Source organism: Pongo abelii, chromosome 4, assembly GCF_028885655.2.
Source record: "Pongo abelii isolate AG06213 chromosome 4, NHGRI_mPonAbe1-v2.0_pri, whole genome shotgun sequence".
Lineage (NCBI taxonomy): Eukaryota > Metazoa > Chordata > Mammalia > Primates > Hominidae > Pongo > Pongo abelii.
Window position 1 is genome coordinate 127,663,809 of NC_071989.2, and position 27,473 is coordinate 127,691,281.

The 27,473-nt window shown below is 35.0% G+C and overlaps 1 protein-coding gene and 1 non-coding gene across 2 annotated transcripts in view; one reads left to right on the forward strand and one right to left on the reverse strand.

Moving 5' to 3' along the window:
- Nucleotides 1-27,473, forward strand: part of HSD17B4 (hydroxysteroid 17-beta dehydrogenase 4) — a 99,584-nt gene that overhangs the window by 11,323 nt on the left and 60,788 nt on the right. The window contains exons 3-9 of the mRNA XM_009240978.4: nucleotides 12,079-12,186; nucleotides 12,572-12,631; nucleotides 13,867-13,888; nucleotides 13,985-14,031; nucleotides 15,568-15,652; nucleotides 16,983-17,170; nucleotides 27,333-27,424. Of these exons, the coding sequence (XP_009239253.2) occupies nucleotides 12,079-12,186; nucleotides 12,572-12,631; nucleotides 13,867-13,888; nucleotides 13,985-14,031; nucleotides 15,568-15,652; nucleotides 16,983-17,170; nucleotides 27,333-27,424 (602 nt within the window). The remainder of the gene's footprint in view (nucleotides 1-12,078; nucleotides 12,187-12,571; nucleotides 12,632-13,866; nucleotides 13,889-13,984; nucleotides 14,032-15,567; nucleotides 15,653-16,982; nucleotides 17,171-27,332; nucleotides 27,425-27,473) is intronic.
- LOC112133655 (small nucleolar RNA U13) lies at nucleotides 7,129-7,227 on the reverse strand. The gene has a single exon (XR_002915282.1). It is a non-coding gene; the product is annotated as a small nucleolar RNA U13 (small nucleolar RNA).

Here is a 27,473-nt window from a genome sequence, read left to right on the forward strand (position 1 = left end):
TTGAGACTTCAGTGAGCTATCATTGTGTCACTGCACTCAATCTGGGTGAGAGTGATACCCTGTCTCAAGAAAAAACAAAAAGGATTTCCCAATATTCTTACATTCCCAATATAGCACGTATTTGATAAAATTTTGGGAATGCTTTTTAGGAAAAATCTTCTGTAGTTAATAGACTGTCCAAGTCACTGATTTATTTAAAATGACAGAAATGAGGAAAAGATTTATGTTAAAAAAAACCCTCCAGAGTTATAAACTAGATTTTATATGGAAAATGTACAAATGTATCACACTTTGGAACATTTTGATGGTTTCAGCTGACAAGACTTGACCCTTGACTATCATAGTCTTACCATTTTTTGCTACCTATTTGAAAGCTGTTTGTTTGAGTTTGGTGGTTGATTTATCTTTTCCTTCATATCCTCCCCCAACAAATGTGATTTTTTTTTTTTTTTTTTTTTTGCTTAGTGGAAATAATGATCTTTTTAGGGTAAAAGAAACTTGCTTAACACATTTGAGGAGCAGAGTGGTACTGTAATAGGTCCAATTTCTAGTGTAAATTTTGCCATTTCTTAGGGACCTGTGGTAAGATAATCTTTTCCAAACTTTTCTTATCTGTGAAAGTAGGAACAATTGTTACTGCCACTCTCTTAAAAAGCTATCTGGAGATTAAATGCATCAGTGTACATAGCAGTTTTATTGAAATGTGAAGTACACACATATCAGTATAAGTTATTATTATTACTACTAGAATTTTAGCTATACATTTAAGTGGTAACAGTGTCACATGTTATGGATACAATTCTCTTTGTATATAATTGCAAAAAGTATTTTTAATGTTCTTTCTATATCTAAGCTTTTCAGCATGTACCAATGATTTTCTTTTCTTATTATTTTTAATTGACACATAATATGCATATTTTTGGGGTACAGTGTGATATTTTCATACCTTTATACAGTGTGTAATGATCAAATCAGTAATTAGTATATCCATCACCTCAAACATTTATCCTTTCTTTGCATTGGGAACATTCAAAATCCTCTCTTCTAGCTATTTGAAAATATAGTATAAATTATTGTTGGCCATAATTACCCTAGAGTACTATACACCACTAGAACTTATTCCTTCTATTTAGTTGTAATTTTGTATTGGTTAATCAATCTCTTCCTATTCCCCTCTTCCCTGCTACCCTTCCCAGCCTCTAGTAACCAGTGTTGTACTCTGTACTTCTGTGAGATCAACTTATTTAGCTTCCACATATGAGTGAAAACATGCTGTATTTATCTTTCTGTGCCTGGCTTATTTTACTTAACATAATTTCCTCCAGGCTCATCCATGTTGCTGAAAATGACAGGATTTCATTTTTTTAATGGCCAAATAGTATTCCATTATGTATTGTGTGCCACATTTTCTTTATCCATTCATCTGTTGATGAACGCTTAGGCTGGTTCCATATCTTGACTATTGTGAATACTGCTGCAGTAAACATGGGAATGCAGATACCTCTTTGACATGCTGATTTCCTTTCCTTTGGGTTATATATACCCAGCAATGGGATTAATTCATATGGTAGTTCTGTTTTTAGTTTTTTTGAATAACCTCCATACTATTTTCCATAATGGCTGTACTAATTTACATTTCCACCAATAATATATGAGAGTTTCATTTTCTCCACGTTTTTGTCATCCTTTATTTTTTTTTTTTGCCTTTTTGATAGTAGCCATTCTAACTTGAAATGATCTCATTGTGATTTTGATTTGCATTTTCCTGATGATTAGTGATGTTGAACATTTTTTCATATACTTCTTGGCCATTTATATGTCTTTTTTTTTTTTTTTTTTTTTTTTTTTAAGACAGAGTCTTACTCTGTTGCCCAGGCTAGAGTGCAGTGGTGTGATCTTGGCTCACTGCAACCTCCATATCCTGGGTTCAAGCGATTCTCCTGCTTCAGCCTCCTGAGTAACTGGCACTACAGGCACCTGCCACCACACCCAGCTATTTTTTTTGTAGTTTTAGTAGAGACGGGGTTTCACCCTGTTGGCCAGGCTGGTCTTGAACTCCTCATCTCAAATGATCCGCCTGCCTCGGCCTCCCAAAGTGTGGGGATTACAGGCGTGAGCCACCGCACCTGGCCATTGAGAAATGCCTATTCAGTTCATTTGCCATTTTAAAAATATACTGTTTATTATTTATTTATTAGGATTATTTATTTTTTATTTTTGGTGTTGAGTTTTTCATGTATTTTGGATATAATTTCTTGTTGGATGAATAGTGTGCAGATATTTTCTCCCATTCTGCAAGTTGTCTCTTCACTGTTGATTCTTTTTTTGCTGTGCAGAAGCTTTTTAGTTTGATCTAGTCCCATTTGTTTATTTTTGCTTTTGTTGCCTGTGCTTCCGAGGTCTCATTTATAAAATCTTTGCCCAAACCAATGTCCTGAAGTGTTTCCCCTATGTTTTCTTCTAGTAGTTTCATAGTTTCAGGTCTTATGTTTAGGTTTTTAATAAATTTTGTGTTGATTTTTGTATATGATGAGAGATAGGGGTCTATTTTCATTCTTTTGCCTATGGATATCCAGTTTTCCCAGCACCATTTGTTGAAGAGACTGTCCTTTCCCCCACGTATGTTCTTGGCACCTTTGTAGAAAATCAACTGGTTTTAAATGTGTGGATTTATTTCTGTGTTATCTATTTTGTACCATTGGTCTATGTATCTATTTTTATGTCACTACCATTGCTGTTTGAGTAGCTATAGTTTTTTTTTTCTTCTTTTGAGATGGCATCTTGCTCTGTCGCCCAGGCTGGAGTGCAATGGTGTGATCTCGGCTCACTGCAACCTCCGCCTCCTGGGTTCAAGTGATTCTGCTGCCTCAGCCTCCCGAGTAGCTGGGACTACAGGCACCCGCCACCACGCCCAGCTAATTTTTATATATTTTTAAATAGAGATGGGGTTTCACCATGTTGGCCAGGATGGTCTCGATCTCTTGACCTCATGATCCGCCTGCCTCGGCCTCCTGAAGTGCTGGGATTATAGGCGTGATCCACTGTGCCTGGCCTTTGGTAGCTTTAGCTTTATAGTATATTTTGAAGTCAAGTAGTGTGATACTTTCAGCTTTATTCTTTTTGCTCAGTATTGCTTTGGTTATTTGGGATCTTTTGTGGTTTCATGTGAATTTTAGGATTTTTTTTTTTTTCTATTTCTTTGAAGAATGTCATTGGTTCCCTGGTTGTCTAGTGGCTAGGAACAACGGCAAAAAAAGAATGCCACTGGCATTTTGATAGAGATTGCATTGAACCTGTAGATCACTTTGGGTGGTATGGCCATCTTAACAGTACTAATTCTTCCAGTCCATGAACGGGTTAATTTATTTCTAGGTATTTTATTTTTTTTTCTGGTGATTGTAAATGGGATTGCTTTCTGATTTCTTTTTCAGCTAGTTTGGTATTGGTTTATATGGTATGGATGTTTTTCTCCTCCAAATCATGTTGAAATGTGATTGGCTTAACACCAACCCATTGGTGATAAGTGAGTTCTTACTCAGTTCATGTGAGATCTGGTTGTTTAAAACAGTCTGGGACCTCCTTCTCCCTGTTGCTGCCACTCTTGCCATTGTGATGCACTTGCTCCCCCTTTGTCTTTTGCTATGATTGGAGGCTTCTTGAGGGCCTTACTAGGAGCAGATGCTGGAGCCCTGCCTGTACAGCCCGCAGAGCTATACTCCAATTAAACCTCTTTTCTTTATAAATTACCCAGCCTCAAGTATTTCTTATAACAATGCAGAAGTGGCCTGACACATTGGTGTATAGAAATGCTACTGATTTTTGTGTGTTGATTTTGTATTCTGCAACTTTACTGTATTCATTTATCAGTTCTAAGAGTTTTTTGGTGGAGTCTTTAGGTTTTTCTATATATAGGATTGTGTCATCTGTAAACAGGAGCAGTTTGATGTCCTTCTTTTTAATTTGGATGCCATTTATTTCTTTCTCTTGCCTAATTGCCCTGGCTAGTACTTTCAGCACTATGTTGAATAAGAGTGGTGAAAGTGGGCATTTTTATTTTGTTCTAGTTTTTAGAGGAAAAGCTTTCAGCTGTTCCCTGTTGCGTGTGATGTTAGCTGCAGGTTTGTAATATATGACCTTTATTGTATTGAGGTACATTCCTTCTGTACCTAATTTGTTGACCGTTTTTATCCTGAAGGAATATTGAATGTTACCACATGCTTTTTCTATGTCTCTCGAGATGATTAGATGTTTTTTTTCTCCTTTATTTTGTTGATGTGATACCACATTTATTGATACACATAACCATCGTTACATCTCTGGCTAAATCTCACTTGATTATGATATATAATCTTCTAATTGGATTCAGTTTGCTAGTATTTTGTTTAGGATTTTTGTGACTGTGTTCATCAGGGATATTGGACTTCAGTTTTCTTTTTTTTGTTGTTTTGTCCTTGTCTGGTTTGGGTATCAGTATAATGCCCACCTCATAGAATGAATTTGGAAGAAATCTGTTCCCCCCTTTCAATTTTTTGAAATAGTTTGAGAGGAATTTGTATTAGTTCTTCAAATGTTTGGTAAAATTCAGCAGTGAAGCTGTCTGATACTGCTCTTTTCTTTCTTGGAAGACTTTTTATACCTGCTTCAATCTTGTTCCTTGTTATTGACCTGTTCAGATTTTCTATTTTTTCTGAGTTGAATCTTGGTAGTAGGTTATATGTCTATGTCCAGTTTTCCTCTAGTTTGTTGGCATAGAGTTGTTCATAGTAGTCTTTAATGATCTTTTTTATTTCTGTGGTATCAGTTGTAAATGTCTTTTTTTCATTTCTGATTTTATTTGTGTCTTCTCTTTTTTTCTTAGTCTAGCTAATGAATTGCCAGTTTTGTTTATCTTTTCAAAAAACCAACTTTTTGTTTCAGTGACCTTCTGTAATTTTTTAGTCTCAATTTTGTTTATTTCTTCTCTTTATTAATTCTATCTACTGATTTTGGATTTGGTTCTTGCTTTTCTAGTTCTTTGAGATGCATTTTTAGATTGTTTATTTGAATTCTTTCTACTTTTCCAATGTAGGCGTTTATTGCTATAGGCTTTCCTTTTAGTACTCCTTTTGCTGTATTTCATAGGCTTTGGTATATTGTGTTTTTATTTTCATTTGTTTCAAGAAATGTTTAAATTTTCTTCTTAATTTCTTTGCTACCCATTGGTTATTCAGGAATATGTTGTTTAGTTTGCATGTATTTGTACTGTGTCCAGAGTTCTTGTTATTGATTTCTAGTTTTTCTTCATTGTGGTTAGAAAACCAAAATCATATCAAATAAAAAATTTATTGAGGCTTATTTTGTGGCCTAACTTATGGTCTGTCGTGGAGAATGTTCCATGTGCTGATGTGTATCTGCAGCTGTTGGATCAAATGTTCTGTTAACTTCTGTTAGGACCATTTCATTTCTAGAGCAGTGGTCTTTTTGGTCCATTTTGTTTATAGAGCAGTTTAAGTGCAAAGTTTCTTTGTTGATTTTCTTTCTTGGTGATCTGCCCAATGCCATGAGTGAGGTATTGAAGTCCCCAACTATTATTGTGTTGAAGTCTATCTTTCTCATTAGATCTGGTAGCATTTGCTTTATATATCTGGGTGTTCCAGTGTTGAGTGCATATATATTTACAACTGTTATGTCCTCTTGCTGAAATGATACCTTCATCTTTATATAATGACCTTGTTTTTCTCTTTGCACTGTTTTTGACTTAAAGTCTGTTATATCTGATGTAAGTATATAGTTGACTCTTGAACAACATAGGTTTGAATTGTGCAGGTTCACTTATACATTTATATTTTAAAAACCAAACATCAATAGAAAATACAATATTCATAGGATGTGAAATTTGCATATATGGAGGGCCTACTTTTTGTATACATGGGTTTCACAGGGTCCAACTTCAGGACTTGAGTAGGCACAGATTTTGATTCACGTGGAGTGTCCTGGAACAAATGCCTTGTATATACTGAGTTATGAATGTAGTTATTCTGCCTATTTTTGGTTTCTATTTGTATAGAATATCTTTTTCTATCCTTTCATTTTCAGTCTGTGTGTGTCTTTACAAGTAAAGTGAGTTTCTTGTAGGTAGTATATAGTTGAGTATTTAAAAAAAATCTATCCAGCCAATCTCTTTATCTTTTAATTGGGAAATTTAATTCATTTATATGCAAGATAAATAGGCAAGAACTTCTGTCATTTGGTTGTTTTCTGTTTTTTTTGTATGTTCTTTGTTCCTTTCTTTATCTTTTATTGTTTATCTCTTCAGTTTGGTGGTTTTTTTGTAGTGATGAAATTGGATTCTTTTCCCTTTCTTATTTGTGTATCTGCTCTGCCAGTGAGTTTTAAGCTTTCATATGTTTTCATGATGGTAGTTCATCCTTTCACTTCCAGATGTAGGACTCCCATAAGCATTTCTTTTAAGACTGGTCTAGTGGTGATAAATTCTCTCAGTTTTTTCTTGTCTGAGAAAGACTTTGTTTCTCCTTTATTTCTGAAGGATAGCTTGCTGGAGTAGTGTTCTTGGCTGGCAGGTTTTTTTTTTTTTTTTTTCTTTCAGCATTTTGAATGTTATCATTCCATTCTCTCCTGGCTTGTAATGTTTCTGCAGATAAATCTGCTGTTAGTCTAATAAGTCTTATATGTGACTTGATGCTTTTTTCTTGCTGTTTTTAATATTCTTTTTGTCTTTGACTTTTGTTTTATGAGAATGTGCTTTGGAGAGGACATTTTTGGGTTGAATCCATTCGAAGACCTTTGAGTTTCCTGGATATGGATGTCCATCTTTCTTTCAGGACTTGGGAGTTTTCAGCTAAAATGTTTTCTGTGCCCAACTTCGCTCCTTCTCTAACTCTCAATATGTAAAAATTTGTTTACTTAATGGTGTCCCATTACTACCATAGGCTTTCTTCATTCTTTTTTATGTTTTTCTCTTTCCTTTTTTTTTTTTTTTTTTTTTGGTCTGACTGGGTTATTTCAAAAGACCTGTCTTTGAGTTTAAATATTCTTTCTTTTGCTTGATGTAGTCTGTTGTTGAAGCTTTCAATTGTATTTTTAAATTTCATTCATTGAATTCTTGTTTTTTTTTTTTTTTCTTTTTCCTATCAGATGGGCAATGTGCTTATTTCATGACAAAGTTTGAGGGAGGCACATCTTACACATGAATGTGAACACTCAGTCATCACACTTTATTCATTGTATTCTTAAGCTCTGTTTTTTTTAATGATATATATATCTTTTTGTTGAATTTCTCATTTAGATCATGAATTGTTTTTCTGATTTTCTTGTATTATCTATCTATATTTTTCTTATATCTCACTGGATTTCCTTAAGATCATCATTTTGAATTCCCTTTCAGGAATTTTGTAGATTTTCTTCTATTTAGGTTTGTTACTGGAGAGTTGTGTTTCTTTGGAGGTGTTGTATTTCCTTGTTTTTTCATGTTTCTTTCTTTTTTTTTAACTTAAAAAAAGTGTTTAAAGAAAGGTATCTCTTTATTTTTATTTCTTTATTTATCTACCTAGAGACAGGGTCTCACTCTGTTGCCCAGGCTGGAGTACAGTGGCGCGATCTCGGCTCACTGCAACCTCTGCCTCCTGGTTCAAGCAATTCTCCTGCCTCAGCCTCCTTAGTATTTGGGACTACAGGTGTCCACCACCACGCCTGGCTAATTTTTGTTATTTTTAGTAGAAATGCGGTTTCATTATGTTGGCCATACTGGTCTTGAACTCCTGACCTCAAGTGATCCACCTGCCTCGGCCTCCCGAACTGCTGGGATTGCAGGCATGAGCCACTGCACCTGGCCTGTTTTTCTGTATTTCTTTTGTTCCTACATTGATATTTGTGTGTCTAGTAGAACAGTCATATCTTCCACTTTTATGAATTAACTTTTGTAGGGAAAGACTTTTTTCTCTATATATCAGTTAGGTTAGGTGTTTGGTTTAGCTTCTGGTTGGGCACAGATGTGTAATTGCCTTGTGATTTCTTTGGCTGTAATCAACATCAGCAGTGTCTGTATGTGCCTCAGTGGCCTTGACTTTGGTGTTTGTGGAGACAGTGGCACGGTTTTGCTGGGAACAGGGATTGCCAGATGGGTTAGTTGTCAGTCCCTGGTGGATGAGCATGGTGCATGGTAGATCCTCCATGGGAGGGGGAAGGGTTGCTGGTGGTGTCAGTTGTCTTGGTCCATATGGGGCACATGTGGCACATGGTTGCTGTACTGCTAGATAGGTCATGGTTGCTTGAGGTGATAGATGCTGGCCAGGCTAATTCTCAGTCTCTGGGGAATGAGTATGTTAGCCTTTCTCTTCCTGGTGGCAGTGTCCCCATTGTACTTGAATGTCTGTTTTTTTTTTGGAGTGTAGGGTGCTGCATGGACTCAGGTGCTGAGGTCATAGTGGTACCACTGAAACTAGTTGTGGTCATGATCCTGCAGCCTTCTGTGTGGGCATGGTGGGATGATGGCAGATGGCACCCCTAGGATGTGGAGGTGTCTGGGCTATTGACCTCCAGGTCACAATGCACACCACCAGTGGTTCCATTCCCAAAATGGTGTCATACTATAACAGCTTGGGTCTCATGGAATGGGGAGGACTCAGCTTGTGTTCCTTTTCAGGAGCAATTCAGCTGTGTATACTCCAGGCAGGTTCTTATACTGAGCTCAGGGTCTGTAATTGCAGGTATTTGTGATGGTAATGGTGACTCTTGGGTATCCCCCACTTAACCTTTTGCCCACAATGGGAAGTCCCTGTAAGCTATAAGCTGATTCCATCTGGATGCTTCACTTCCCCCTCTAAGCTGCCATGCAGAGTTTCTGTGCCTCAGAGGGTTTTTGTCACTTCCTTGCTGAATTTTCATGTTCTCTCTTAGACATTCTACCTGGAGTGCTGTTATTTGTTGTTTTGATCCTTCTCTGCGAAGGAGACAAGGATTGGGCACCTCTAGTTGGCCATCTTGATGACATCTAACCAGTATTTTTCTAGTTAAGATTTTAATTTCTGTGATTTCGCTCTGGTGATAGTGGGATTGCTGAATGGGTCAGTGTCAATTTAGTGGTCTCTAATGTAGAGGTTTGTTTGCGATAAATTTACCCCAATATTATTTAACTGTCCATGATTGATCTCAATAAATTATTTATTGAGCTTTCAATGCTTGCCTGCCTGGTTGTGCTTTGTAAAATTTCCACTTGGGGGTAGTGTTTTATTGCACAATCAAACAATGCTTTCTTCACTTAAGTATCACGTTTTCTAATTTGCTTTTGAACTTTCTTGTGCTTAAAAAGGGTCATAAAAGACTGTTAGCTGTCTTAAAATCTTGATTTTTTAACTGGTTGTTTCCTGTCTTTGAATAATTGCATTGAAATGAACAATTAATAAGAATTCAGTCTTTTGAGAATCCTAACACTTTTTCCATCTCTTGAGGGATAATATAAGCCTCTTTCTATTATTTTGTGTCTTGTAACACTTTTATTTTCAATAAGACTTATCATATTATACTGTCAGAAAAAAATCTCAGTCCACATTTTGAAAAACTCATTTCCTGTTTTTAAAAAGTTAAGTGAAAATATATATGCCTTAGCTGATTTTAGGCGTTGGCTTTTTCTCCATATTATCCCATTACTTATTTATCCAATTCCACTTTCAACTCTCACACCAGTTTTAAAAAGAGCAGTTTTTCAGAAGAAAAAAAAATCTTGTTTAAAAAAATTGTGTTAATCATAACTATTACATTTTCATATATACCATTATGCTATTTATTAATTAGTAACTTTTTTATTGTTATAGCTTTCAAAATCTGCAATAACCCTATGGAGAAGATCATTTCACAATGCAGATTCTTTGTTTCAAGTAATTCTCTTAAGTTCTGTTTTTCCAAGTTACTTGGCATTTATCTATGTATCTTTTTATTAGTTTTTGCATGTTATTTTGTAAATTTTTTCATAAATTATTGTGTAAATTAACTTTGTTATTTGTTCTTATTTGATTATGTTGGCTTGGATATTTACTTTATGCTAAAATCTGTGTATTACTGTGGCCATCGCATACTTACCTTTCAATAGATTATAAACTCTTTGAGGGCAAACACCATTCTTATACATTTGTGTGTCCCTCTGTAGATTTTCTTGCAAATAGTAAATTATCAATTAATGTTTGTAAATATATAATTGGATATAGGGAGATGTTATATGGTAAGTGTGATCAGTTAAACATATGAACATGGAGTTATGGTATAAATTAGTGACTAAACATATATTGTTTCTGTATGTAATTTTTGACCTCTTTTGATAAATAGTTTTCATTTCTTTCATTTTAGACACTGTGTGTTGTAAAAACTTAAAATATGATTTTCTAATATTTTAAGCTCATGCGTGTTTCTTTTAAAATCACCATTCTTATACATAAAGACTTTCTTATGGAGAAGATATTTCAACATTGTATGCTTAATCTTTAAAAACTTTTTTATTGCGGTAAGAATACTTAACGACATCTATCCTCTTCACAAGATTTTAAGTGTACAATATAGTATTGTTATAGGTATGTTGTATAGCCGATCTGTAGAACTTATTTATCTTGCATAATTGAAACTTTTTTTTTTTTTTTTTTGAGACAGAGTTTCCACTCTGCTGCCCAGGCTGGAGTGCAGTGGCATGATCTCAGCTCACTGCAACCTTTGCCTTCTGGGTTCAAGCAATTCTCCTGCCTCAGCCTCCTGAGTAGCTGGGATTACAGGTGTGCATCATCATGCCCAGCTAATTTTTGGATTTTTAGTAGAGACGGTGTTTCACCATGTTGGCCAGGCTGGTCTTGAATTCCTGACCTCAGGTGATCCACCCGCCTCGACCTCCCAACGTGTTGAGATTACACACGTGTGCCACCGCGCCCGGCCCAACGTAATCGAAATTTTATACCCATTGGTTAGCAACTCTCCATTTCCAGCATCTCACTAGTTCCTGGCAACCATCATTCTATTTTCTGATTCTATGAGTTTTGATATTTTAGATACCTCACGTAAGTGGAATCATGCCAGTATTTGTCCTTTTGTGACTCACTTTTTTCGTTTAACATAGTGTCTTCAGAGTTTATTCATATTATCACATATTGCAGTATTTTATTCTTTTTAAATGCAGAATTATGTTGCATTGCATGTATATACCCCATTTTCTTTATTCATTCACCTATCCATGGACATTTAGGTTGTTTCCACATCTTAGCTATTGTGAATTGTGTTGCAGTGAACATTGGAGTGCTAATATCCTGTGATATTTGAAGAGAATTTCAAGTCAGTTTTTCTTCTGATTTCAGTTCTTTTGGATAAAGACGTGGAAGTAGGATTGATCGATCTCATAGTAGTTTTGTTTTCCTGTGTATTTAATCTTAAAGTGATTTTCACATTTTTCTTTTCTTTTGCTGAAAAGTGGGTTGAATCATTTTTTTTTTTTTTAACTTTTCTTCCCTGCTTCTTTTTTTTTTTTTTTTCTGGAAAGGGTCTTGCTCTGTTTCCCAGGCTGGAGTGCAGTGGCATGATCATAGCTCACTGCAGCCTTGATTTCCCAGGTTCAAGCAATCCTCCCACCTCAGCCTCCCAAGTAGCTGGGACTACAGGTACATGCCATAATGCCCAACTAATTATTTTGGTTTTTATTAGAGATGAAATCTTGCTATGTTGCCCAGGCTGGTGGTCTTAGACTCCTGAGCTCAGGCAGTCCTCCCACCTTAGCCTCCCAAAGTGCTGGAATTACAGGTATAAGCCACCATGCCCAGTCTTTTTCACTTTTTGAAAGAGGAAAAACACCACACAGTTAAAAATTTCATGAGAAGAACCTGTGTTTAAATATTTTTGCTCTTTCTTTATGTCTGTATTCAAAAATGAAGAGGAATGTTTTGAAAATGACTGTGTTGTGTTTAGTAAGATGGGATAGGGTAGGAAGGAATTGGGCAGATGACTGAAGAGATGTGCTAGTAATTAGAATTTCATTTTCCACACACACACAACACACACACATTTTGAAAGTCTAGAATAATTAATTGTTGTTTGCTTGTTTTTGCATTACAGTGAATGATTTGGGAGGGGACTTCAAAGGAGTTGGTAAAGGCTCCTTAGCTGCTGATAAGGTTGTTGAAGAAATAAGAAGGAGAGGTGGAAAAGCAGTGGCCAACTATGGTATGGTATTTGAGAGAACTATACTATTTATTTTCCTTCAACTAATGCTATTTGTCACATTAATAATCTTTGAGCAAATATCTCAGTATTCCAGTATAATTATGATTTTCTAAGTCTGCCAAAGTTCTCTGACTACATATTTTATATATGTGAGAATTTTTAAAACTTTTGATGTAGACTATTTCATGATTCTAACCTTTGTTCTATTGTTTACTATTTTTATTAGTGAGCACATGATATAATTAGTAAATTATTGTAGATATGGATATGTTCTTCTAAGTTCTGTTGGGTGAATAGTATCTGTTGTGTACTCTGACCCACAGAATTTAGAAGTCCTTTGGAAGGAAGGTTGCCGAAATTTCATACAAATTTTCCTTTCCCTCAGATTCAGTGGAAGAAGGAGAGAAGGTTGTGAAGACAGCCCTGGATGCTTTTGGAAGAATAGGTGATGTTTCTTTGTGTTATGGCTCTTATGGAGCAACTTCTACCTTCCTAATGAAATATTTTTAAGTTGACTTTCATTTACTAAACAGATACCTCTTTCCTCATAATCACATTTTAAAATTTGATTTATAAGTTGATTATTTTACTTATTTCATAAAGGGCTTAATTGAGTTGGCAATTTTATGGACATAGTGTTGAGTTTGTTTTTTTGCACCTTAAGTGCTTTAAAAAACTTATGAGCATTTACTCAGTGCCCTTTTTAAAATAATTCAGTTAAACCTCAAAGATGTTTATAAGATTAAAAAATAAACCAATATTTTGGCAATAGAGGACCCAGTGGATTCTTTTGGATAATTATAATAATTTGGATTAAAATGATCCAATATCTTGCAAATTACTTAAGATGATTTCTCTATAATAAAAATCTCAATTTTTAAGAAGTATTTCAAATAAATTGTTGAGTTTGTTATTTCTGTAGCTAATCTTCCCAGTTTAGTCCCACACACTCTTTTATTTAACTACTAGATGGAGACATCATAGAAGATAAGCCCAACATGTTTACAATCTGAGAAACATTACTTATTCTTAATTGAATGTGCTCTCCCTTTTTTGTTTGGTCTGTTACATTTATTTTTCTAATTATGTTTGATTGAACTCATAAGAACCATGTTCACATATCATCTGACAGGGATAGAAACCACAAAAATGTGAAATCACTTGGTGAAAATAGCCACAAGAGGGCTGAACCTTAAAAAATAATTATTTTCTTTCATAGTGAGAAAATAATTATGTATCAAGATAAGGCATCAGTTTGTAACTCTAATGGTTTTCTTTTTGGACTTTTTAGTTTTGAGTGGCAAGGGAAAAATCTAACTTTAACTTGCTAAGTGAATTTTGAGGTTAAGTGTAGAATGGCTTATAGTTCTGATTCCTTAGAACCTAAGAGTTGTAAAATGGCTAATTCTATAAATAAGTGGATAGAATTTTGATAGAGAGATGGGAAAATTTATAGATATTAGTTTGAGAGGAAGGTGCTTGATATAATGTGATACTTAGGCTTTTGTGAGTCAATTTTTTTGATATAGGTATAGACTTTTGTTTTGATAGCACTCTTTACCTATTATATTTACTTTTTCATGGTTAAAAAAAGCCAGTTTTGGGAGAAATGTGAGTTGTAAGCAAATGCAAACTAATATGCTTGCTTTTAGATGTGACTTGGATCTTTTTATATTGTAGATGTTGTGGTCAACAATGCTGGGTGAGTATTTCTTTTTCATTTTTAGTGATGTGTATATAATTTTTTTAAAAAGCATATACTTTCCTCCTTTTACACTATACAACATTGATTTTTTAGAATTCTGAGGGATCGTTCCTTTGCTAGGATAAGTGACGAAGACTGGGGTAAGTTGTTTTTAATATGTCTCTGGGGAACATACTTATCCATTTAGCCTTTTTAGTATTTGACAAATTTATACATTTAAGGAAAAACCTGCTTCTATCTACTTTTGCTGCTAATATAAATGATGAGTAAGCTGTATACTGAAAACAATGAATAGTTAGAAGTAGCCTCTTTTAGAAAACATTTAATATGTTTAAAAAATGTTAAATCATTTGTTTAGAAGTTATCTAAAAGGAGTTTATTTCTTCAGGTTTCCCTCTCCCCTCTTTTTCTCCTTAAGAGGTTGTCAGCATTTTCTAGCAGTATTAACTCTTAACAGCCTTTAACGTGCTTATCCAGCTGTGTGAATCTTTTTCAAGAACAGGAGCAGGATATGTAAGGGAGTCTAGTGCACTAAAAATGATGGAGATCTTAGGTTAGGACAAAACCTGGATATAATTTTGAAGCTTCTAGTAAATAGGAAAGTTTTCCATTCTTTCTGAATTGGAAAGATTGAGTTTAGATAATAACAAATCACAGTTAAGAATTTTTTTTTTCTTTTGCTCCTCTTTGTCCTTACTTTCATTGGCCATCAGAACTAAAATGGACAGTGGTGGCTGAGACAGTGGGAGGCATGGCAACTGAGGTGAAACAATTGTATCATTGTTTATAGAGTGTGTTTTGGGGGAATATTGCCTGACCGTCTTTTGGAAGAAGAGTTAATATCTTTGATTTAGAATTAAGCTAAGAAGAGCTTTTAGTTTCTGCTTCCCTTGTAACAACTGGGGTAAAAAAGAAGCTGAGAAAGATAGGATTTGCTGGCAAAGGGGGCCTATGTTGGTGCTTTTCTTGGTGCTGCAATGGGACTGAGGTATTTCCTTCTCTGATTCCATCCTACTAAGCCCACTACTCCTGACTACTCTTCTCCCTCTCTTTTTTTTTTTAGTTCCTTTTTTCACTCTTACATTCTTCTTCTGATATACACATGAAAACATTTGTTTTACCAAAAATAAGTAAGAATGCTTAAAAATCTTGACAATTAAAATCTAGAATTGTCTGAATGTTTCATAAGTGGTCTGTTCATTAGATCGAAATCTGTGAAAACAGGCCTCTCACTCATTTGCAAATGGTAACAATAGGGATCTAGTGAGTATTTTGTAAATATTTCTTAATGAGCTATGTGGTTTATGATTATGCTTTAACTGATGTTAGTGTTGAGTGCCAGTTATATTTATAAAAATCTTGGATTTTATATTAGCAAATTTTTATATAAAGTAGGCATAAATAAGGGCGTAGCATTATATTTAGATGTGTATAGGTATTACATTAATTTTACAAATTATGAGGAAAGCTGTTGTAGTTCTAGGTGTGAAGTATTGATTAGTAGCATAACTGGAACAAAGGCAAAATATACTCATTGGGGTGTGACAGTAGGTGATTTTATACATTAGGTATAAAATGAACATCTTTGTATAAATACAACATGGCTTATGTTGATTCTCAGACATGCCTATCTAAGTTTTCACAAAATATTTAATAAAAATAATTTATTGTTTTAGATATAATCCACAGAGTTCATTTGCGGGGTTCATTCCAAGTGACACGGGCAGCATGGGAACACATGAAGAAACAGAAATATGGAAGGTAGAGTTGCATGTGGTTGTCAAGGGGGATTGAAGATGTTGTGTCTGGTGGTTCTTGTGTACAGGGGAAGATTATGTGAAGTGTTGTGAAATGATTTATGACATTGAGGAATATGTACAGGCTTTTAACATATGGTTTTGGCACATACCCTCATTAAACTGGTATAATTTAGTCACAGATTGGCTGAGCTGGAAAGCTTTATATTTATTTTTTACCTCTTTTTGTTATTAAAGATTTTCTTGCTGCTCTCTGGCAATTTTTATTTTATTTTGAGACATAGTTTCATTCTTGCCCAGGCTGGAGTGCAGTGGCATGAACATGGCTCACTGCAGCCTTACCTCCTGGGCTCAAGCAGTCCTCCCACCTCAGCCTCCCAAGTAGCTGGGACTGCAGGTATGTGCCACCACGCCTGGCTAATTTTTTAATTTTTTGGTAGAGACAGTATCTCATTTTGTTCCCCAGGCTGGTCTCAAACTCTTGCGCCCAAGTAATCTTCCTGCCTTAGTTTCTGGCATTTTAGAAGATAGTACACACATTGAGGATTCGGCTATACCTTATTCTGTAACCCGAATATTATTTCATGTCTTACCAGCTGGGGAGAGATGAATGGCTATTCCCTGCTGGCTGGTATGAGTCAGACGTGAGTTAGTCTTTATAAACTGTTTAGGAACTGTAGGACCCCTCATGATTGCTCCTAGATAAGTAACTCATTGTGGCAGTGCTAGTACGCTTTAGTCCATGTCCTCTGTTGCACTCTAGTGCTGAGGTCATTCCTGTTACTTTAGGATTCATACATACCTAATAGAAACAAATTGCTTGTGATGCCTGTTTTTGTTGGAGATTTCTAGTTTATCCTGGTCCTAACAGTTTCTGAAAATAAATAATATGATTTATTTTACTTAGCCTAAGTAGAGTGAGTGAGGTTGGGTCAGATTTTGAGATGGCATTGTTTTAATGAGGCATTTAATATTATTCAGAAAGGGAGAGAGGCAAAGTGATGAGGACTGAAAAATTAGAACTGTTCGATTTAATATTTCTTGCTAAAATTTTAACATATGTTACCAGGTTATTTTGTGGTTGTAAAGCATAAGTCTAAGATCATTTGGTTCTGGCCAGAGAATCTTTTTAAAACAGTTAAATCTTGTAGTTGAATTTTGAGAGATTACTTATATATTAATATTATTTTAGATACATAAATCATGATCGTAAGAAGCTAATGACAGTACACATAGTTGCTTTTGATAGGTGCAATAGTACCAAAACAGAGTTAGAGTTGCAATGTTATCAAATTATGGAAAAGATGATATTGAGAGATTGATTTTCTTTTTAGGATTATTATGACTTCATCAGCTTCAGGAATATATGGCAACTTTGGCCAGGCCAATTATAGTGCTGCAAAGTTGGGTCTTCTGGGCCTTGCAAATTCTCTTGCAATTGAAGGCAGGAAAAGCAACATTCATTGTAACACCATTGCTCCTAATGCGGGATCACGGATGACTCAGACAGTTATGCCTGAAGGTAAGTAAGCAAGCTTATATTTTTCAGTGCTGTTACTTACAAATCTATGTGGAGTGAGCTTTGCAAAAGTATTTAATTTTCTGAATACTTAAAAATTATTATTTTTTTAAATTTCAAAAGCATTATCTGTAAATTGTGTTCATTGTGGAAAATTTACAAAAGCACAAAGGAAAAAATAAAAAATGACCCATAATTCTACCACATCGATAAAAACTTTCATTCTTTTTCTCTGCATAGATATTCATAATTTTTTTTTTTTTTTTTTTACAGAATGGGGTAATATTCTTCCTGTTTCATAATAATTATTGTAAAAATAGATTTTTTTTTAGAGCAGTTCTAGATTTACAGAAAAATTGTACAGAGAATTCTTCTATACTTTACCTCCCACAGTTTCCCCTGTTATTAACATCTTTGGTCAGAGTGGTATATTTATTACAGTTGATGAACCAGTATGGAGCCATTATGATAAGCTAAAGTTCGTCGTTTACACTGGGATTCACCCTTTGTGTTGTACGAATGTATGGGTTTTCACAAATGCATAAAGTTATGTATCCACTGTTATAATGTCATGCAGAATGGTTTTACTGCCCTAAAAATCCCCTGTGCTTCACCTGTTTGTCTCTCCCTTTTCTTCCTGAATTCTCAGGGATTGAAGCTCATTTCTTTTTATTGTTCAGTAATATTCCATGGTATGAATATACTACAATTTGTTTATTCATACATCTATTGAGGGAGATCTTGGTTGCTTCCAGTTTTTGGCACTTATTAATAAAGCTGCCATAAGCATTCATGTGCAGGTTTTTGTGTGGGCATAAGTTTTTAAGTCGTTTAGGTAAATACCATGGAGTGTGATTGCTGGATGGATGCTATGATAAGACTAGGTTTAGCTTTGTAAGAAATTGCCAAACTATCTTCCAAAATGGTTGTGTCATTTTGCATTCCCACCAGCAATTAATGAGAGTTCTTGTTGCTCCACATCCTCGCCAGCATTTTTTATTGTCAGCATTTTGGATTTTAGGTTTTCTAATAGATATGTAGTGACATCTTATTGTTTTAATTTTGCACTTACCTAGTGACATATGGTATTGAGCATTTTTTTCCTGTGCTTATTTGGCATTTATTTGTCTTTTTTGTTGAGATGTCTATTCACATCTTTCACCCATTTTTAAATTGGATTGTTTGTTTTCTTGAATTTTAAAGGGTTCTTTGTATATTTTAGAAACAAGTCCTTTATCAGATATATGTTTTAGAAATTTTTTTTTCAGTCTGTGGCTTGTTATCAGGGGACCTGCCCCGATAATCACGTAGGTTCTTTTCTATTTTCCTAAGCGTCGGCTGGCTTGAGAAATAAAGGGACAGAGTACAAAAGAGAGAAATTTTAAAGCTGGGCGTCCGGGGGAGACATCACACGTTGGTAGGATCCGTGATGCCCCACAAGCCACAAAAACCAGCAAGTTTTTATTAGGGATTTTCAAAAGGGGAAGGAGTGTGCGAATAGGTGTGGGTGACAGACATCAAGTACTTAACAGGGTAATAAGAATATCACAAGGCAAGTGGAGGCAGGGCGAGATCACAGGACCACAGGACCAAGGCGAAATTAAAATTGCTAATGAAGTTTCGGGCACCATTGTCATTGATAACATCTTATCAGGAGACAGGGTTTTGAGATCAACCAGTCTGACCAAAATTTATTAGGTGGGAATTTCCTCTTTCTAATAAGCCTGGGAGCGCTATGGGAGACTGGTGTTTATTTCACCCCTGCAGTCTCAACCATAAGAGACAGGTATGCCCCGGGGGGGCCAGTTCAGAGACCTACCCCTAGGTGGGCATTCTCTTTCTCAGGGACATTCCATGCTGAGAAAAAGAATTCAGCAATATTTCTCCCATTTGCTTTTGAAAGAAGAGAAATATGGCTCTGTTCTTCCCGGCTCACCAGTGGTCAGAGTTTAAGGTTCTCTCTCTTATTCCCTGAACAATTGCTGTTATCCTGTTCTTTTTTCAAGGTGCTCAGATTTCATATTGCACAAACACACATGCTGTACAATTTGTGCAGTTAATGCAATTATCACATAGTCCTGACGCGACATACATCCTCCTCGGCTGACAGGATTAAGAGATTAAAGTAAAGACAGGCATAGGAAATCACAAGGGTATTGATTGGGGAAGTAATAAGTGTCCATGAAATCTTTACAATTTATGTTTAGAGATTGCAGTAAAGACAGGCATAAGAAATTACAAAAGTATTAATTTGGGGAACCAATAAATGTCCATAAAATCTTCACAGTCCATGTTCTTCTGTCATGGTTTCAGCCGGTCTCGCTGTTTGGGGTCCCTGACTTCCCGCAACAGCTTGTCTTTCTGTTCTCTTAATCTCCTTTACTTTTGAAGGATAAGTTCATTGGATACAGAATTCTCAGTTGGTGGTTTTTTCTTTCAACACTTTAAATACAGGCATATCTTGGAGATGTTGCAGGTTTGATTGTAGATCACCACAATAAAGCTAAGATTGTAATAAAGCAAGTCATATAAATTTTTTGGTTTCTCAGTGCATGTAAAAGTTATATTTACACTATGCTGTAGTTTCTTAAATGTGCAATAGCATTATGTGTAGATCTAAACCATATACATGCCTTAATTAAAAACCACTTCATTGTTAAAAAATGCCAGTATGGATAAATGAAGTGAGCACATGCTGTTGGAAAAATGACGCTGATAGACTTGCCTGATGTAGCGTTGCCACAACCTTCAATTTGTGAAAAACGCAATGTTTACATAGCATAATAAAGTGGAATATAATAAAATGAGATATGCCTGTATTTCACATCACTTTCCTCTTGGTTACATGGTTTCAGAAAGGAAGTGTGACATAATTCTTATCCTTATTCCTCTATAGGTAAGGCATTTTTTTTTCCTCTCTGTCTTCTTCCAAGATTTTCTCCTTATCTTTGGTTTTCTGCAGTTTGCGTATGATGTATTTAGGTGGAGATTTTTGATATTTATGTTGCCTGGTGTCCTCTGAGATTCCTGAGGTTTGGTGTCTGTCATTAATTTTAGAACATTCTCAGCCATCATTCCTTCAAATACTTCTTCAGCTTATTCTCTTTTTCTTCTTCTCGGGTTCTCATTGTATGCATGTTATATCTTTTGTAATTGTCCCACAGTTCTTAGATATTCTGTTCCATTTTTCTCATTCTTTTTTTGCGTTTCCGTGCAGGAAGTTTGTATTGACATATCTTCAAGGTCACTGATTCTTTCTTCATTTCTTTTACGATGGTTTTGATTTCTAGCATTTTCTTTTGATTCTTTCTTAGAGTTTTATCTCTTTGCTTAAAGTAACCATCTGTTCTTGTGTATTATCCACTTTTTCCATTAGAGCCCTAAGCACAGTAATCATAGTTATTTTAAATTCCTTGTCTGGTAATCTCCAAATCTCTGCCATATATGAATCTGGTTCTAATGTTTGTCTCTTTAGCCTGTGCTTTTTCTTGCCTTTTAACATGGGTTGCAATTTTTTTGTTGAAAGTAAAAAATAATACTACTGAGTAATAGCAAGTGAGATTAATAGGCTTTTAGTGTGAGGTTTTATGTTTATCTTGTTAGGAGTTAGGCTGTGTTTATTATTTACTATAGCTATGGGTATCAGAGGCTTCTGTTTCCTCTCTGTTCTTGTTTTTTTATACTCTGTTGTCTTTGAGTTTCCTTAGAAACTCTTTGTTAAATAGAGTTTGTATCTTGGAGCTCTCACTTGTAATTGTTATTATACTGGAGCCCTGTTGATGGAGTGGTAAGGTATTGGGGAGGGGAAGTGTTCTGTACTCTTATTAAATTTCCATTTTTTTAGTGGGTCAGAGTCCTGGGTTGGGACCTTCAGAAGAGTTTTTTAGTCTTTTTTTTCTTTTTTTCTTTTCCTTCCCTCATTTGAGATGGGAAAGCTAGAGAAGTTCCAACTGTCTAATCACTCTTCCCCTAGGTCAGACAAGGCTCTGGTAAAGTAGTTTCTCTTCAGAGCAGGCCTTAAGTAGAATAGAATACTCTGGGCATATTTCAAAATGGTTTCTTCCCCCTTGTCTTGTCCAAAGCATGAGGGGATTTTTCTCTCATCTTCACTGTGTGGTAGGAAATTCTGGAGGTAAAACTTATAAAAGTGTTGGACTCTCCTCCTAAGTTTGGGCCCTCCTAAGATGAAACAAGTCCACATTCAACCTCTAGCAATTTGTCAGTTACTGTTTAAGTGTTCTAACTGCTTGGGCTCTGGAGGCTTCTATCTCAGTAAGCTGGGTTTTCTGAATTTGCCTTTGTCTCCAGTTTTCCTGATGGTGATTTGCCCTGTGACCTGAATTCTCTGGTGCCGATAAGCAGAGTTGTTGATTTTTAGCTTGTTAAGCTTTTATCTTGGTTTGAGGATGGAAGTAACAACTTCCAAGCTCTTTTTATGTTGGAGTGCAAACTGGAAGTCTAATTATTATTATCTTTTCCCATATCATGAACATTTTCCCATTTGATAAAATAGTGCAGGGTATCTTTTAATGGTTGCGTTGTATTTTACCTTATTCATGTTCCATAATTTTAAAAAATGCTTTTTATGGTCATAGTTTCTTTGTGTAAAAGAAAAGACTTTTTTGTGTGGCTTTCCAATATACATAAGAGTAAAGAAAGTTAAGAACTGTTTGTACCCATCATTCAGCTTCAGCAAATGGTCAACAGCCAATTTTGTTTCATTTTTTGATCACCTTCTCCCTTTTCTTCTGCAATATTTCAAAGTAAATCCTAGACATTATGTTTTACCTAATGAACACTTGGAAATGAATATCTAACAGATATGGACATTGTAACCACAATGCCATTATCATAACCAAACAGAATAACTTGCCTACCAAATTCATATTAAAATTTTCTAGGTGTCTAGAAAGAGATATTTTTCAAGTTGGTTTATTCCACTAAGGATCCAGACAAGGTCCACAGACATTTTTGTTGTTATAGCTCTTAAGTTTCCTTTAACACATAATAGTTCATCTTCTCTTTTTTTAAAAAAAGTCAAGCTGGACAGGGTGGTTTGTGCCTGTGGTCACAGCTACTTGGAAGGCTGAGGTGAAGGGATTGCTTGAGTCCAGCAATTCGAGGCTACAGTGAGCTACTGTTGCACCTCTGCACTCCAGCCTGGGTAATGGACTGAGACCCTCCCTTAAAAAGAAAAAAAGCCGTTTGTTTGTTTAAGAATCTAGTTCTTTTGTTCTGTAGACTATTCCTCATTCTTGATTTGGGTTGCCTTTTCACCTTTGTGGAAAATCAATCAACTACTTACACCTGGGTCTATTTCTGGCTTCTCTGTTCTATTCCATTGATCTGTGTGCCTGTCCTTTCAGCAATATTATGATGTTTTGATTACTCTAGTTTTATATGAAGTCTTGGAATGAGATAGTGTGAGTCTTTCCACTTTCTTTAAACATTTAAATGGATACTTGAGAGCCTACCTTTATTTACTTATACAATATATATATAATAGTTGACTATGGAGAACTGTGGTTTTTGGTACTCTAGGTTTTTATATATTTTTGAAAAGAAAATCTACATAATACTTTAAAAGTAGCTTCTGTGAAAAGGTACAAAATAACTGATGAAATTATTTTAAAATTAGCTACTCCATGGAACACAAATACTTACGGTACCATATATTTTCCACATTTGAACTAACATTCATTTTAGAACTTGGGATTTGTAATACTACAGCAGTACTTTGCAGCCTTTGCCAAGAGCTGTGTCTAACCAATTTTCTTTAGTGTAGAACACCTATTTGGACCTGAGATCTAATTTTTTCCCCTGTTTCCTTGACAGCAGAGCCATTTTTAAAGCCTCTTATTCTTTAAAAACTCTTTATGTTCTCATAGTCGTGTCAAAGGAATTCTTGTTGAAGAATCATATTATGTGAAAGATATATAATTTATTTGTTTCCTTTTAAGTGTGATACTATATAGACACAAAACAGTATAGGTTACAGATAAGAAATAAAGCATGAAAATGTAATGAATGTTCATGAACTCACTTCTCAACCCAAGAATTGGAACATTGCCAATAACTTGCATCTAACTTTGTACCTTCTTTCTACCCCCCTGCTTCATACCAAGAGACAAACCGCTAGTTAGAATTTGTGCTGATCATCCCTTTGTTAGATTTCTACCTTTAGTCACTTTTGGCCATGGGTTCTAGACTGTTGGGGAAGCAGTATGTTTTCAAGAAAGTACTTAAAACTTCAGGTTTTAAATTTGTTTTTCTTTGGGAATATGCCATCATTTATTTGAACAGATCTGGACCACTAAAGGCATTAGGTAAATGTTTAATCCTTTATGCCTACCATGCTCTAGTAAAAGAAGTTTAGAAAATAAAGTCTACTTTAGGCAAATGACTTAATCTTTCTGGATCTGTTTTCTCTTCCACAAAGTAAGAGAGTTATAGATCATTTTTAAATTTCCTTTAATTTTGGGACTATTATTTCTAGTCCTAAAATTCTATTATTTTTATTCTGCTTTTTTCTTACTCTTTTATAGTTTAGAATATCTGAAAATTTATTTTGACCTGAAGCTTTTCTTCTCCTCCTCTAAAATATTTCCTTATGGGCAATTAAAGGAATTATTTGTTAAAGAACCAGATATTATGAGTAATGTGTGGAGACATTTTTGCTATTTCATTTCCCCTTTGAAATATACTTGATACATGAAAAATAATGTATATGACTTACATGTTTCTTACGTGAAATAAAATAAAACCCTATAATGAGTATCCAGGAACTAACTTTCCAAGCTGTATTAGTTATTTACTGCTCTGCAGTAAACTACTCTAAAACTTGGTGGATTAAAACAGCAAACATTTATTATCTCACTCAATTTCTAGGGTCAGGAATTTAGCCTAGCTAGGAGGTTCTGCTTCTAGGTCTTTAATGATGTTTTAATTAAGATGTTTGCTGGCACTGTAGTCATTTGAAAGCTTGGCTTGGAGGATTTACTTCCAAGCTCATTTGTGCACATGGCAGTTGCCAAGAGGCCTCCGTTCCTTCCTACCTGTTGTCAGGAGGCCTCAGTTTCTCACCATATAGCTTTTCCATAGGACTGCTCTTGACATGGCAGCTGGCTTTCCCCAGAGCTAATGATTTGAAAGAGAGGGTCACCAAGACAGAAGCTGCAGTGTCTTTTATAACCTATTTCAGAAGAGATGTACCATCACGTTTGTCCTATCCTATTGATCACGCAGACTAGCCTTGGTACACTGTGAAAAAGGACTACAAAAAGGGATAAATTAGAGGACATGGGGGTCATTGGAGGTCATCTTGATGACTTGCTGTCATGCGGCCCCCAAACTGGAGCATTTCCATAACTCGTGTCTATTTTTGTTACCTTTTTACCTCACCCCATTTCCTCCCCCAAGAGGTAATCACTTAAAGAGAATATTCATTCCCTTACCTTTAATTTTTTTAATAAAAATTACATGAATAAACACTTTATTGTTTGGTTTTCTTGTTTTTGATCTTTATGACATTTGTCATTTAAAAAAATTTTGGGGAATTGTACTTTGTCTTTCCATGCAATTTTAGGGCTCTAAGATTTATATAAAGCTGTAGCTCATTTGATTATATTGCTGCAAGACTGTTATGTGAATTTACTTAATTATTATTAATGAACATATGGGTTGCTTTTTAATTAATCTGCTTTTATTCTTGTACATGTGTTCTGGATAACAAGAACAAGAATTTTTCTAGGATTTGTACTTCGAAGTAAAATTGTTGAGTCAGGAAGGGTACAAATGCTAATCAATAGTTAACTTTTCTTTATAATATATTTTAAATTCCAACATTTCTATTCCATTGTAGTTTAAATCTGCTGTTTCTTTTAACTTTTACTCATAGTGGCTTCCCTTCATTGTGTGCTTGGTGATTTCTAACTACCAGCGTTTACCTGATCTTTTTTTGTATTTGTTCTGTGTTCTAAATTGGCAATGTTTTCTTCAGAGAGGATCTGTCTTTGCTACTGCTGGTCACCAGGAAGCATAGCCAATTTTGGTCTGCTTCAGTCTTCCTTAAAAGTTGAAGTTCAGTGTAGAACAGTTTAGGTTTAGGACCCCATCTTGATGCTGGCCTATCTCTGAGTACCTAGGTATCAGTATTGTTATTTGTATCATTCTCAGGGCAACCCTGCCTTCCCTGTAGCATGTAGCACTAGGGACTCTTTTCTATTTTTTTTTTTCTGGTTGGAGGATACCTTCTTTATCTCAGTAATGCTTTAAAAGAATCTCATTTCTGGAAGTAGAAGTATTCCTCAGAGTACTTGGCTCACTGTAATGCTAGATATCCTGACATCTAGTATTGTGGAAGAAACACTGGGTTGAGTAAGTAAACCTTTCTATTTTTGATTTCATATAACTTTATATCTTAATAGCTATGGAACTTCTCTGATCTTTTATTTACTCTCTTGAGGTTGGTTTTTTATTTATAAAATTGAGTTTAATAGATGCTGGCTAACCTAGGAGTTTGAGAATGAACTGGAAAGCAAGAATATTTGCTTATATTATTAGTGATAATATGTAACATAAACTGCAAGGCAGACATATTTTTTTGTATGTGGCTTATATTCTTTTCTTTTTTCTCATCTAAGGTAATAGATACTCTGTTGCATTTTATAGATGTGTTTGTTTCGCATTCAGTTTGAAGTTACTCAACTCAAATATCCAAATCCCTGTACATAAATATCCTTTAGCATTTAGTTTTGCCAATTGATATATGGGAAATTAGAGGAATGTTATGTATTGAGATGAATGGGTATTTAAGTTAATAATTTGTTTTATTGTACAATTTGAGATGGTTGGAGTCTTCCTTTCGTTTTTTCCTCATGCATATAATGAAAAATGGAAGGCAGGGTGCCATTGGAATGCTTGTGTACTTTTGAGAGCTTTTAGAGGCTATAAAGTGAAGAGTTTTTGCAACTACTTTTTAATTTACAGGACTATATACACCATCTTTTTTACTTTAACACATTAATACAAAATTGTATTTTGTCATTTCACAATTTTTGCATTTATTTGGTCTTTTAGATAAAATTCTATGGCATTTAAGGTATTGTAAGATACAAATTGTATCTCATTTGAGCCTTGGAACAACTTGGTGGCATAGGAAGCGGAAGCATTTAAATTACTAGCTTACTGATGAAGATACAGGCCCAGGGAAGTTGAATGATGGGCTCAGGTTCCTAAGTTGCTTGCATAGCAGGTTCAGTACCAAAATCAAAGTCTTCATGTTCTTCATGTAGTACCTTTCTGCTTCACCAAGCTACTCACAGAGAGGGTGCAGTGGTAAAGAGAAGTTGGCTAAGGGCTATGAAAGTAAGCTTAGATAGAAGGAATAAATTCTAGTATTTGATAGTACAATAGAGAAATTATAGTTAACTATAATTTATTGTGTATTTCAAAATAGCTAGAAGAGAAGATTTATAATGTTCTCAACACAAAGACAAGATAAATGTTTGAGTTGATGGATATGCCAGTTACCCTGATTTGGTCATTACACATCGTATAAGGTGTCAAAATATCACATGCCCCTTCAAAATATGTACAACTATTATATATTAATTTTTAAAAAGTCAAAAAGGTAACATATGCAGTGGGAAATTAGTTCTTATACTTTGTGCACTCATCAGTGATGTCTTCAAGGTCTATTTCAATCATTATCTGCCTACCCTGGTGGTCTAGTGGTTAGGATTCAGCACTCTCAATCATTATCTGCCACTATAATGGTCTAGGCTGTTTTGTGGTTTTCTAGATTCTTGTTGGAGAATAGAATAATTTTGGGAATGAATGGTACCCAAATTTCTCATGTTAAATACAGTTTTGCTCACCAATCTTTGTCTAGGCAGTTCTAACTTTTCTTCTTCTGAATAGTATCAATATGTTACTCATCTTGGAAGGGTGTGTCTGATACTTACAATTTTAGAAGCCTGAGAGCCCTTTAGAAATGGCTCAGTTGAGATTTAAAAAAGTTCTTCCCAAAGCCTTAAATGTTAGACTAGTTATGTACATACTAATTTTGTTCTTATTTTAAAGGTCTCTGAATTACCTATAATTTTATAAGTAAGAAATTCTTAGTAAAATGATTGATAAGATATGTGTATATTCTTTGTTTCAGATCTCGTGGAAGCCCTGAAGCCAGAGTATGTGGCACCCCTTGTCCTTTGGCTTTGTCATGAGAGTTGTGAGGAGAATGGTGGCTTGTTTGAGGTATTTGCACCTTCCTGTTTTCTCTTATTAGTTTTCTCCAGTTGCTTAC